At 43.3% G+C, this 14,857-nt stretch overlaps 1 protein-coding gene across 2 annotated transcripts in view; it reads right to left on the bottom strand.

Moving 5' to 3' along the window:
- HELB (DNA helicase B) overlaps window positions 1–14,857 on the bottom strand; it is a 26,466-nt gene extending 11,609 nt beyond the window's left edge. The window contains exons 1-6 of one of the 2 annotated variants that reach the window (XM_038756962.1): window positions 14,751–14,857; window positions 7,684–8,082; window positions 6,607–6,779; window positions 4,120–4,983; window positions 2,789–2,960; window positions 707–848 (exon numbers count right to left, since the gene is read on the bottom strand). In XM_038756962.1, the coding sequence (XP_038612890.1) occupies window positions 707–848; window positions 2,789–2,960; window positions 4,120–4,983; window positions 6,607–6,779; window positions 7,684–8,082; window positions 14,751–14,799 (1,799 nt within the window). In that variant the 5' untranslated portion in view covers window positions 14,800–14,857. Of the gene's footprint in view, window positions 1–706; window positions 849–2,788; window positions 2,961–4,119; window positions 5,185–6,606; window positions 6,780–7,683; window positions 8,083–14,750 lie in introns of those variants that run through there. The other variant, XM_038756963.1, reaches the window with a different exon arrangement.

Raw genomic sequence — 14,857 nt, 5'->3', positions numbered from 1 at the left:
AATTAAAACGGAGATTCCCGTGCAATAATAATTTATTCTGGACCAGAAGTAAAGAATGTTCAATTTCGGTGATTTCTCTATCTGTTAAAGTTTGAACTGCACAGCTCAGTGCAAGGGCTGACAGTGAGAGCGAGGAAATACTGGGACCTATCTTTAAGACTGATTTGATTCACTCTTACATCTAGCCATGCAATCGACCTCAGCATTTTCAACACTGACTAAAGTTTCTAACATCTATCACTTGGGAACCTGTCCGTTAATTCTGCTGTACTGTACCATCTCAAGTGCTAAGTGCTCAAGAAATACCATCGAATGATTACTCTGTGAAAAAGCGGGGAAGTCCTAGCTGTCGCAAACGTTGTCTTAGTATGAGCACATCATCTACTCTCCCCCATCTTACCTCCTTCCCTTCCCCACAGCACCTGTATATATGTATATATGTTTGTACATATTTATTACTCTATTTATTTTACTTGTACATATCTATTCTATTTATTTTATTTTGTTAGTATGTTTGGTTTTGTTCTCTGTCTCCCCCTTTTAGACTGTGAGCCCACTGTTGGGTAGGGACTGTCTCTATATGTTGCCAACTTGGACTTCCCAAGCGCTTAGTACAGTGCTCTGCACACAGTAAGCGCTCAATAAATACGATTGATTGATTGATTGACTGATTTTCCAGGGTTTTTCCCCAAAGATCCTCTCGTACCTTGTGGCGTTGTCTACGATGACCTGAGATTCTGCTCGGTGATTTGTCTTCAGCTCTATAGAACAGCCTCTTAACTTAAAAGCCTGAAACATGTCCATTAGTAAGTTGCCAGGTTCAATGCTTGGGAGCTGCCTGACATCGCCTGGAGGACAGAAGATGGAAAAAAAGAGTTTCACTGGGGATGAAATGTCTGGTAGGGTGGGGTCCAGGTAACACAGAGTGTGAGGAGGTGGAATGAGAGGTATTCAATTCCCCACATTTCTCACAATAATAGTATTTATTAGATGCTTACTGAGTAATAAACACTGGAAAAAGAATACATGGGTGGGAATTAAACTGGGTCCCTCTCCCTGGCAGGGATGCTCCCAATCTAAGAGTTTATGTGGGGAGATGGGATTGGAGGCAAACACTTTGGAAGGGATGAAACATTAACTTATACCACAAACGCACACACAAAATAATCACAGGACTCGTGGTTAATATCTAGACTGTAAACTCACTGTGGGCAGGAAACATGTCTGCCAATTCTGTTGCACTGTACTCTCCCAGCTGCTTAGTACAGTGTTCTGCACACAAACATTCAAAAAATACCAGTGACGATGCCTGTCTCCAGCTGCAGACTGAAAACTCCTTGTGGGAAGGGATTGTGCCTACCAACTCTGTTGTACTATATTTTCTCAAGTGCTTAGTATAGTGCTCTGCACACACTAAGTGCTCAATAAATTCCACACATGGTGTCTGTTAAGCACATACTATGTGTCAAGCACTCTTCTAAGCACTGGGGTAGATTCAAATTAATCAGGTGAGACACAGTCCCTGCCCCACACGGGGCTCACAGTCAAAATTCAAGGGAGAACGGGCAGTGAATCCCCATTTTACAGATGGGGCCCAGAAGGAATAAGGGACTTGCCCATAGTCACACAGCAGACAAGTGGCAGAGCCAAGCAAGAGGAGAACCCAGGCCTTTTCACTCCAAAGCCCATGCTTTCTTCCTCCTAGGTCACGTTGCTCCTCTGCTGATGATTTATGCATCAAATGGCCCACTGCACTTTTCAGAACTGCTCAGCCTCTAATCCATTACGCCGTAAGCTCCTGGAAGGCAGAGGCCTTGCTTCTTGTTGTCCTATCCCCAGTGTTTAGTACAGCTAGAGCTCAATACTCAGTACGCACTCAATAACTACCATTCACGATGATGCCAATCCCAGGGACATATTTCATCTTAAACCTTTTTCCCCTCCTTTGAAGTCTTACTGAAGCCACATCTCCTTCAAGAGGCCTTCTCGAGGCTCTCCTTTCCTCTTCTCCCATTCCCTTTCTGCGTCACCCAGATTTTCTCCCTTTACTCACCTCTCCCTCAGGCCCACAGCACTTATTGAGCATAGCTGTCATTTATTTATTTAATGTCTGTCTCCCCCTCTAGACTGCGAGCTTGTTGTGGGCAGGGAATGTGTCCATCTACTGTTACACTGCATTCTCCCAAGCGCTTAATACAGTGCTCTGCACACAGTAAATGCTCAATAAATACCACTGATTGATAAGCCAAAAGCTTTCAGATTATGAACATCTTATAAACCTGAGGAGCAAGTGTGACAGCAAGAAACCTGAGGTAGTTCTACCCCATCCCTCATCAAAAATGATCTCTGCTCTCCCTAAAAAATAAAACACTCTACCATCTACTTATTTATTCATATTAATCTCAGTCTCCCCTCCAGACTGTAAATTCGTTACAGGCAGGGAACGTGTCTGCTAATTCTGTTGAACTCTTCCAAGCACTTAGTACAGTTCTCTGCACATAGCACTCACAAATTCATTCATTGACTCATTCAAACATATTTATTGTGCATTAACTGCATGCAAAGCACTGTTCTAAGCGCTTGGGAGAGTACAACAAATATAATAGTAAACAGACACATTCCCAGCCCACAAAGAGCGCTTAGTCTAGAGGGGCAGACAGACACTAATATAAATACCTATAATTGACTGATTATAGATAGTAAGCGCTCAATAAGTACCACTGCTGAGGATGATTCCTAAACCACAATGTTTTCAAAGAGATATTTTAAAAGATCAGTTTTTACTTACCAAGAATAATAAGCTTAACCAGCCGGGCATGCTGACACAGTAACTTTAAAACCGATCTGAAGGTCATGACTGACACCAAGCTCCCTTCATCCACCACGAGAACCCTCACTGAAGAAAACTTCCAAGGCAGTGGAGAGTCGCTTCGCTTCCAAGCGTAGAAGCTGTAATTGACCTAAAAGTGAAATAAAATTACGTTGCTTCCCACTTCAATATGTCTTGTCAGATTTTAGCCTTGCTAGAAGTGGATTTTTAATATATCTTTTATACACAGGAAGGTCCGTTACAGAAGCAATTCCTCCTTTTCTCCCCACCTTCACCTCATAACCAAAGCTGCGTTGCAAAACTAAGATCACAATGAAAAGCTTCTATCTCCCACTCATTCATGACAGGCAGAGTGGCCTAGTCAGAGGACCTGAGTTCTAATCCCAGCTCTGCTATAAAGCTGGGTGACCTTGAGCAGGTTGCTTCTCCGTACCTCCGTTACCTCATCTGTAAAATGGGAATTCAACACCGGCTCTCCTTTCTATTTATGGCCTAGTCCTGGGACTGAGAAGGTCTGGATTGGTACTTGGTTTCACACTGATAATGGTAATGAGAAAAATTCCCCCTTAGGCTTTCAATCGGTAGTATTTATTGAACATTTACCCTGTGAGGAGCATTGTACTAAGTGCTCAGGAGAGTACACCGGCTTAGGTAGGCGTGACCCCTCCCTTCAAGGAGTTTACAATCTGGCAGGGGAGGCCAACACGAAAATTAATTTCAGGTTGGTGAACGCAAAAGAGGTTAAAGAGGTACGTAAGTATTACTGGGGGCAGTAATAATAATAATAATAGTAATAACGATACTTGCTAAGCACTTACTTTGTGCCAAGCACTGTACAAAGCCCTAGGGTGGATATAAGTTAATCAGGTGGGACACAGTGCCTGGTCCCACAAAGGGCTCACAGTCTTAATCCCCCTTAAATAGATGAGATAGCTGAGGCACAGAGAAGTGAAGTAACTTGCCTAAGGTCACACAGACATCCATGACCTTCTCAGTCCCAGGACTAAGCCATAAATAGGAAGGCGAGCCAGTTCTGAATCCCCATTTTGCAGATGAGGGAACTGAGACACAGAGAAGCAACCTGCTCAAGGTCACCCAGGTAAATAGCAGAGCTGGATTTAGAACCTCAGCCCTCTGACTCCCAGCCCTGCACTCTTTCCCCTAGGCCATGCTGCTTTGTACAAGGAGATGGAAGATTTAGAAAAACTGCTAGGGTGCCCAAAGAGGCACGTTCCATTGGCGTCTCGATAAAAGATCATTAGCCGATTTTAAATTTTTTTATTTCTTACCTGATGCAGGGTGTACGCGTGAAGGGAAGTTTTCTGTCTCAGCAGCCCGGCTGCTTTCCCAGTAGGGGCGGTAAGTAAAACCTCGACGTACTTATCCATAGAAAGCTCTTCGCCTTGGCGGTGATCGCTGAAAACCTTCCATTCTTCGGGCACATCCTGGTCCGACTCGAAGTCTTCGCAAGCCTTCTGGACTTCGAGTTCCACCTTCCGCCTGATGTGACTGAAGAGCCGGCTGACGATCGTCGTCTTCCCGCAGCCTCCTTTGCCGCTCACGACGGTCACGGGGTTCGAGCAGATCATTTCCAGAGCGCTCTGCTGATCCTCGTCCACCTCGACGTCCCCCTCGGCTTCTCCGCCTGCATCGCCCTCGCACCCGGGAGGACTGCCACCCACGGCCCGGACCTCTAGAGCGCCATTCATGGGACCCCTCTCATGAGGGTCGTCACCATCTGCCCTCTCGGCCTTCTGGCTCGGCCCGGATCTCAGGACTTCCTTTACGTCGACTCCTAGATGACAGGCGGGGATCTTCAGGAGATGGTCGACGTAAAAGGCGATGTCCTTTTCGGCCTGGTGAAGGTCCCACAGGGCGACCCGTTCCTTTTCGCAGACAATTATCCCGTGATCTCTCAAAAATTCCAGGGCGTGCCAGGTATCCTGTACCGCCATCTGGTTAGACAGTTCTCTGGTGAGTCTGTCTTGCTCCACGTAGGTGTCCCCATAGTAGCTACAGTTCTGCTTCAGTTTGGTGTACGTGATTAATGCGTTCTTCTGGAGAACGGGAATCTTCTGGAGGAGAACTTTACACTGACAGAGGGCCGTCCACGTTGCCTCGCATCCGACGAGGCCAAATTCCCTGTAGGTTATCTTCGGGGAAGATAGGTGGAAAGACACAAGCCAAGTCAATGGAATTGCTTTGGAAACGCATTCTGATTGTTGGAGGGGGGAAAAGAAAGGAAAAAGAAAAAAAGAGGAACATCTCATTTAAGAGAGACCGTTTGGGGATATGCTCTGATTTCAGAGAAGTGAAACAGCTAGTATGAGGAGAGCCAGGATCTGAGGACTGACCAAAACACCATAAAAGAAGCTGCTTGGAGAAGCAGCGTGGCTCAGTGGAAGGAGCCTGGGCTTTGGAGTCAGAGCTCATGGGTTCAAATGCCGGCTTCGCCAATTGTCAGCTGTGTGACTTTGGGCAAGTCACTTCACTTCTCTGGGACTCAGTTCCCTCATCTGTCAAATGGGGATGAAGACTGTGAGTGCCCCTTGGGACAACCTGATCACCTTGTAACCTCCCCAGTGCTTAGAACAGTGCTTTGCACATAGTAAGCGTTTAATAAATGCCATTATTATTATAAAAACCACTAGAGAAAGAAAAAAAAGAAATGAACATTTACATATGGGGATTTCCATGGAGCTATTACTTGGATCTGTACCCTTTCGGCACTTCTTGTTCACAGCCCTCCTCAGACCCATAACACTTATGTCCATAGCCGTACCTTATTTATTTTAATGTCAGTCGCCTCCTCCACACTGTAAGCTTGTTGTGGGCAGGGAAGGTGTCTAGCGACTATGTTGCAGTGTACTCTCCTTAGCACTTTAAGTACACACAGGAGTGCTCAATAAATACCACTGACTGTTTGGCCTAGGACGTGGTGACAAGATGGACATCCTGGGGACGTCCCACAGCTGGCCTGGTAATCTATTGTGAGAGGAGGATCAATTGACCAGATAAAGGGAGTAAGGCTGAGTCATCAGAAAGTTATATGAGGAGGAGCAAAAAAGCATGTAAGTCTGGGGTTCTCTTCCAAAAAGCAAGATATTAAGACAGCTTGTAGAAAAACAGGAGGATCTAGCAGATGATTGAAGAGTTTCCCAAGGTCCCTTGATATTAGCTCAAACACAAGAAAGATCACCACCGTCCTTAGTAGGAAACAGTATTTCTTCTCCACAAGGTTTATCCCCACCTCCCATTATGGTTAAGCCATATAAATCACATAAACCCAGTGTTTTGGGGACTTACGTCCTACCAGGTTTACCAAGGTTTTTTTTGTTGTTGTTTTATATATATATAAAGCATTGCCTATCATCACAATGTGTGTGTGTATGTATATAACATTTTAATTTAAAGATAGTCTCCTTGCATTGTGATATTACATTTGCTTGAGGATCAAAATACCGATTTTTCAGAATAAATGGCATTTTTGTCTACTCCAGCCCTGCATCAAAGAAGACAGGAATCAATTTTTAAAAAGCTCTGGATTTTCAAAAAGATTATGAATGAGTAATTTACAACAGGCAAGCATTTCCTTCCCCTTCTGAATCTGTGCCATTCCGCTTCACAAGGGGAAATGAGAGAAAAAACAAGTCTCATCATTTCTGAAAAATGAGGAACTGCATCGCAATTTTGGCCAAAAATGCCTTAATCAGAGGCTGCCTTTAACTGACGCCTGTGACGGACAGTGTTCTTCAAAAAACTGTCGGCCTACTTACTTTACTGAATCCAAACTTCCAAGGCTCCGAATCCAAGGTTTCTTGCATTTTTTCAAACATGGGTTCAGGATATCCTGAGCTCAAGAGGTTCTCAAAGATGCTCGGTAGAAGGATCGGCAGAAATTCCAATATCTTTGGAAACTTCAGAGCTATCATTGCGGTCGAATAAACAACTGGGGATCAAATCGCCAAATAAGAATAAATAAATAAATGGTAAAATAAGAATAAATACCTGCTTTGAGACGAGTTTATCGGGGACTACTGTGGTCATACAACTAGCCACGCTGGGTAGGGCGGACTACTGGTTTTCTTGAGGCCATTTCTTCTTACATTCATCGAACCACAGAGGCTTGGCTCTATAAAAAGAGCGGGCTGGCTGTTGCCAGTGAGAAGGAAGTAAAACTGCTTCATTCTGAAAGGCACTGCTCTGAAGGACCACATACAGATGAGTAAATCAGTCAACCAAACCAAATAGATTTAATGCCAATGTAAATTTTGCTGAGAGCACCAGAAGAAAATTACTCTCAAGGATTTTTCCTTTGCTTCCTCAACAAAATTAAATAACCCAGGGTCTCAGAGGCAGAAATCTTATTTGAATTTATCTCCTAAAGTCCGTAATTTGATTCGGGTCTGATTTCTATCACAGTTAAGGTTTTGATTGTGAGAAAATACGGAATAATTTGCACCAAAGAATAAATGTAAAATTAGACTGGCAAAAATAAATAAGTAAACTGTCATTAGCCTAAAGGGGCTCCAACAATCTTGCTACTACTTTATAGTCACAGCTATAATCATCGCTGCATTGGACATAACACTCAGAAACTGCATTAAGTTATCTGATTTGATTCGCCCAGATCTTTTTTTCCATTGAAATTTACTTCCAGGTCTTCATAAACCTTGATTACATTATAATCTTTTCCCCTAGATGCCGGATCGCATACCAACAACAGCAACACCAACAAATGCATTCCCAACATCATGAGTGAATCACAGATATTTTTATAATAAAGAATATTAAACATGTCAGGGAGCAAAATGCCTAATTATCATATAACTCACTGCTAAGATTACACTTACTTGTTTTCTCGTAAGACAAAGGGCCCCGGAATTCATTCTGCAAATTGCCAGGTTTCTTCTGTGATTTGCTTTCTTCTAGAAGACGGTCAATTTCAAACTCACGTAGGGCTTTTACGAAACTTTTGAAGTTCGGATATGGAAGCTCTGACGCTTCCGAAACCCACTTCAAAAACTCAGCTCTAAAATCACCCGAAAGACCACAGTTGTGAAGAAAGAGTGAAAAAATGGATTCTGTGTTGGCCGGTATATGAGTCTGTAAAAAGTAGGATGGGTAACCCTGTATCAGGTACTCTGATCCCACACGTTTCACCTCCACCTTCATTCTCCACCAAGGATCCACCAAAGGAAGACGTCCATGTACCTTAAATTCTTTCTGGGAGTACTCATCGGCAATTATAACTAAAATTAAAACGAAAACACTTGGTTACAGTCTCTATTTCAGTGCCACTAAGACAAGACACTAGCTTTTTCATACGACATTTCAAACTTGCAATTCTATATCAGGCTACTTTAAATGTAGACAGGCCAAATCTGTTGGAGCGCAGAATAGACTAGAAATTTCTGTCTTCAATCTGTTTTTTTCTTTTACGATACTTGTTAAGTGCTTACTATGTGCCAGGCACTGTATTAAGTGGTGGGGTAGATACAAGCTAATCAGGTTGGACACTGCCCGTCCCACATGGGGATCACAGTCTTAATCTCCTGCTAAGCGCTTACTATGTGTTAAGCCCAATTCTAAGTGCTGGGGGAGATACAAGGTCAGCGGGTTGTCCCAAAGGTTGTCCCACGTGGGGCTCACAGTGTATAATAATAATGATGGTTATTTGTTAAGCGCCTACTATGTGCCAAGCCCTGTTCTAAGTGCTGGGGGAGATACAAGGTCAGCGGGTTGTCCCAAAGGTTGTCCCACGTGGGGCTCACAGTGTATAATAATAATGATGGTTATTTGTTAAGCCCCTACTATGTGCCAAGCCCTGTTCTAAGTGCTGGGGTACATACAAGCAGTGTGGTTCAGTGGAAAGATCCCGGGCTTTGAAGTCAGAAGTCATGGGTTCAAATCCCAATTCCGCCACTTGTCAGCTTTATGACTTTGGGCAAGTCACTTCTCCTGGCCTCAGTGACCTCATCTGTAAAATGGGGATTAAGACTGTGAGCCCACCATGGGACAACCTGATCACCTTGTAACCTCCCCAGTGCTTAGAACAGTGCTCGGCACATAGTAAGAGCTTAACAAATACCATCATTATTATACACTGTGAGCCCCATGTGGGACAGCCTGCTGACCCTGTATCTCCCCCAGCACTTAGAACAGGGCTTGGCACATAGTAAGCGCTTAACACATGCCATCATCATTATTGTTATTACTGTTACACACTGTGAGCCCCACGTGGGACAGCCTGCTGACCTTGTATAACCACCAGCGCTTAGACCAGGGCTCGGCACATGGTAAGCACTTAACAAATACCATTATTATTATTATCATACACTGTGAGCCCCACGTGGGATAGCCTGCTGACCTTGTATCTCCCCCAGTGCTTAGAACAGTGCTTGGCACATAGTAAGCGCTTAACACATGCCATCATCATTATTATTATTATATACTGTGAGCCCCATGTGGGACAACCTTTGGGACAACCCGCTGACCTAGTATCTCCCCCAGCGCTTAGAACAGTGCTCGGCACATAGTAGGTGCTTAACAAATACCAACATTATTATTGGTATATAGAGAAGCAGCGTGGCTCAGTGGAAAGAGCCCGGGCTTGGGAGTCAGAGGTCATGGATTCAAATCCCAGCTCTGCCACTTGTCAGCTGGGTGACTTTGGGCAAGTTACTTTACTTCTCTGGGCCTCAGTGACCTCACCTGGAAAATGGGGGTTAAGACTGTGAGCCCCCCATGGGACAACCTGATCACCTTGTAACCTTCCCAGTGCTTAGATCACTGCTTGTCAAATAGTAAGCACTAAACAAATACCATTATTATTATTATACACTGTGAGCAGCACGTGGGACAGCCTGCTGACCTTGTATCTCCCCTAGCGCTTAGAACAGGGCTCGGCACACAGGTGCTTAAATACCACCATCATCATCATTACTATACACTGTGAACTCCATGTGGGACAACCTGCTGACTTTCTTTTTATCTCCCCCAGCGCATAGAACAGGGCTTGGCATATAGCAAGCACTTAACACATGCCATCATCATCATTATTATTATTATTGCTACACACTGTGAGGCCCACGTGGGACAGCCTGCTGACCTTGTATCTCCCCTAAGAGCTAAGAACAGTGCTTGGCACATAGTAAGTGCTTAACAAATGCCATCATTATTATCATTATACACTGTGAGCCCCATGTGGGACAACCTTTGGGACAACCCCCGCTGACCTTGTATCTCCCCCAGCACTTAGAACTGGGCTTGGCACATAGTAAGCGCTTAAAATATACCATTTTCATTATTATTACACCCTGTGAGCCCCACGTGGGACAACGTGCTCACCTAGTAATAATAATAATGGCATTTATTAAGCACTTACTACGTGCCAAGCGCTGTTCTAAGCGCTGGGGAGGTTACAAAGTGATCAGCTTGTCCCACGGGGGCCTCACAGTTTTAATCCCCATTTTTACAGATGAAGTAACTGAGGCCCAGGGAAGTTAAGTGACTTGCCCAAAGTCACACAGCTGAAAATTGGTGGAGTTGGGATTTGAATCCATGACCTCTGACTCCAAACCCCGGGCTCTTTCCACTGAGCCACGCTGCTTCTCATCTACCCCATTTAGAACAGTGCTTGGCACAGGGTAAGCACTTAACAAACACCATCATTATTATTATTATACTATATTATATATAATGTTGCCAACTTGTACTTACCAAGCGTTTAGTACAGTGCTCTGCACACAGTAAGCACTCAATAAATATGATTGAATGAATGAATACACTGTGAGCCCCTCGTGGTACAACCTTTGGGACAACCCACTGACCTAGTATCTCCCCCAGCGCTTGGAACAGGGCTTGGCACACAGTAAACACTTAACAAATACCATTATTATTATTATTATTATTCACTGTGAGCCCCACGTGGGACAACTTGATCACCTTGTATTCTCCCCAGCGCTTAGAACAGTGGTTTGCACAGAGTAAGCACTTAACACCTACCATCATTATTATTGCACACTGTGAGCCCCACGGGGGACAGCCTGCTGAGCTGGTATCTCCCCCAGAGCTTAGAACAGGGCTTGGCACATAGTAAGCACTTAAATACCATCATCATCATCATCATCATTATTATTGCACACTGTGAGCCCCACATGGGACAACCTGATCACCTTGTATCTCCCCCAGCACTTAGAACAGGGCTTGGAACATAGCAAGCGCTTAATACCATTATTATTATTATTATTGCTACACACTGTGAGGCCCACGTGGGACAGCCTGCTGACCTGGTATCTCCCCCAGCGCTTAGAACAGGGCTCGGCACATAGTAAACACTTAACAAATACCATCATCATCATCATTATTACACACTGTGAGCCCCACGTGGAACAACCTGATCACCTTGTATCTCCCTCAGCATTTAGAACAGGGCCTGGAACAGAGCAAGCGCATAACAAATGCCATCATTATCATTATTATTATACACTGTGAGCCCCACATGGGACAGCCTGCTGACCTGGTATCTCCTCCAGCGCTTAGAACAGGGCTTGGCACATAGTAGGCGCTTAACAAATACCATCATCATCATCATTACACACTGTGAGCCCCACGTGGGACAACCTGATCCCCTTGTATCTCCCCCAGTGCTTAGAACAGGGCCTGGAACATAGCAAACGCTTAACAAATGCCATCATTATCATTATACACTGTAAGCTCCACATGGGACAGCCTGCTGACCTGGTATCTCCCCCAGCGCTTAGAACAGGGCTTGGCACATAGTAAGTGCTTAACAAATACCATCATCATTATTATTACACACTGTGAGCCCCACGTGGGACCACCTGACCACCTTAACAAATGCCATCATTATTACATTATCACAATGTATAATAATAATAATAATGGTATTTGTTAAGCGCTATGTGGGCTTGGCACATAGCAAGCGCTCAACAAATACCATCATAATTATTACACACTGTGAGAGCCCCATGTGGGACCACCTTATCACCTTAACAAATGCCATCGTTATTACATTATCACAATGTATAATAATAATGGTATTTGTTAAGCACTATGTGGGCTTGGCACATAGCAAGCACTTAACAAATACCATCATCACCATCATTATTACACACCATGAGCCCCACGTGGGACCACCTGATCACCTTAACAACTGCCATCATTATTACATTATCACAATGAATAATAATAATAATATTGGCATTTGTTAAGCGCTATGTGGGCTTGGCACATAGCAAGTGCATAACAAATATCATCATTATTACACACTGTGAGCCCCATGTGGGACCACCTGATCACCTTAACAAATGCCATCGTTATTACATTATCACAATGTATAATAATAATGGTATTTGTTAAGCGCACATAGTAAGCGCTTAATACCATCATCATCATCATTATTACACATTATGAGCCCCTCGTGGGACCACCTGATCACCTTAACAAATGCCATCATTACTACATTATCACAATGTATATTAATAATGGTATTTGTTAAACGCACATAGTAAGCGCTTAATACCATCATCATCATACACTATGAGCCCCACGTGGGACCACCTGATCACCTTAACAAATGCCATCATTATTATATTATCACAATGTATAATAATAATGGTATTTAAGCGCACATAGTAAGCGCTTAATACCATCATCATCATTATTACACACTATGAGCCCCACGTGGGACCACCTGATCACCTTAACAAATGCCATCATTACATTATCACAATGTATAATAATAATAATGGTATTTGTTAAGCGCTATGTGGGCTTGGCACATAGCAAGCGCTTAACAAATACCATCATCATCATCATCATTACACACCAAGCCCCAGGTGGGACCACCTGATCACCTTAACAACTGCCATCGTTATTACATTATCACAATGTATAATAATAATAATGGTATTTGTTAAGCGCACATAATAAACGCTTAATACCATCGTCATCATTATTACACATTATGAGCCCCACGTGGGACCACCTGATCACCTTAACAAATGCCATCATTACTACATTATCACAATGTATAATAATAACGGTACTTGTTAAGCGCACATAGTAAGCGCTTAATACCATCATCATCATCATACACTATGAGCCCCACGTGGGACCACCTGATCACCTTAACAAATGCCATCATTACTACATTATCACAATGTATAATAATAATGGTATTTGTTAAGCGCACATAGGAAGCGCTTAATACCATCACCATCATTACACTGTGAGCCCCACGTGGGACCACCTGATCACCTTAACAAATTTCATCGTTATTACATTATCACAATGTACAATGATAATAATGGTATTTGTTAAGCGCACATAGTAAGCGCTTAATACCATCATCACTATTACACACTATGAGCCCCACGTGGGACCACCTGATCCTTAACAAATGCCATCATTACTACATTATCACAATGTATAATAATAATGGTATTTGTTAAGCGCACATAGTAAGCGCTTAACACCATCCTCATCATTATTATATATTATCACGATATATAATAATAATGGTATTTGTTAAGCACACATAGTAAGCGCTTAATACCATCATCATCATTACACTGTGAGCCCCACGTGGGACCACCTGATCACCTTAACAAATGCCATCATTATTACATTATCACAATGTATAAAAATAACAGTATTTGTTAAGCGCACATAGTAAGCACTTACTACCATCATCATTATTACACATTATGAGCCCCACGTGGGACCACCTGATCACCTTAACAAATGCCATCATTACTACATTATCACAATGTATATTAATAATGGTATTTGTTAAGCACACGTAGTAAGCACTTAATACCATCATCATCATTACACACTATGAGCCCCACGTGGGACCACCTGATCACCTTAACAAATGCCATCATTACTATATTATCACAACGTATATTAATAACGGTATTTGTTAAGCGCACATAGTAAGCGCTTAATATCATCATCATCATCATCATCACACACTATGAGCCCCACGTGGGACCACCTGACCACCTTAACAAATGCCATCATTATTACATTATCACAATGTATACTAATAATAATGGTATTTGTTAAGCACTATGTGGGCTTGGCACATAGCAAGCGCTTAACAAATACCATCATCATCATTATTACACACTGAGAGCCCCACGTGGGACCACCTGATCACCTTAACTGCCATCGTTATTACATTATCACAATGTATAACAATAATAATGGTATTTATTAAGCACTATGTGACCTTGGCACACAGCAAGCACTTAACAAATACCATCATCATCATCATTATTACACACTCTGAGCCCCACGTGGGACCACCTGATCACCTTAACAACTGCCATCGTTATTACATTATCACAATGTATAATAATGGTATTTATTAAGCACTATGTGAGCTTGGCACATAGCAAGCACTTAACAAATACCATCATCATCATCATTACACACTGTGAGCCCCACGTGGGACTACCTGATCACCTTAACAACTGCCATCGTCATTACATTATCACAATGTATAATAATGGTATTTATTAAGCACTATGTGAGCTTGGCACATAGCAAGCACTTAACAAATACCATCATCATCATCATTACACACTGTGAGCCCCACGTGGGACCACCTGATCACCTTAACAACCGCCACCGTTATTACGTTATCACAATGTACAATAACAATAATGACGATGGTGTTTGTTAAGCGCTATGTGCCAGGACAGGGGTTGGCACATAGTAAGCGCTTCATAAATGCCGTTATTATTATTATTATTGTGATTATTGTTGCCGTTATTATGATGATGATTATTATTATTGTTGGGGGGTGGGGTCTGAGGTGGAGAGGCGAGCAGGGCCTGTGCCCAGGGGTCAGGGGTCAAAGGTCAGAGGTGAGGTTAGGCCTCACCCGTGCGTCGGGCGGGGAGGCAGCGTGGGAGCAGCAGGCCGCCGCACATCTCCTCAGCGTCCAAGAACTGCTGCTCGTCCTCCCCTTCCTCCTCGTCCTCCCCTTCC

The sequence above is a fragment of the Tachyglossus aculeatus genome, chromosome 14, assembly GCF_015852505.1.
Source record: "Tachyglossus aculeatus isolate mTacAcu1 chromosome 14, mTacAcu1.pri, whole genome shotgun sequence".
Lineage (NCBI taxonomy): Eukaryota > Metazoa > Chordata > Mammalia > Monotremata > Tachyglossidae > Tachyglossus > Tachyglossus aculeatus.
This window is presented reverse-complemented; position numbering and strand designations above follow the sequence as displayed.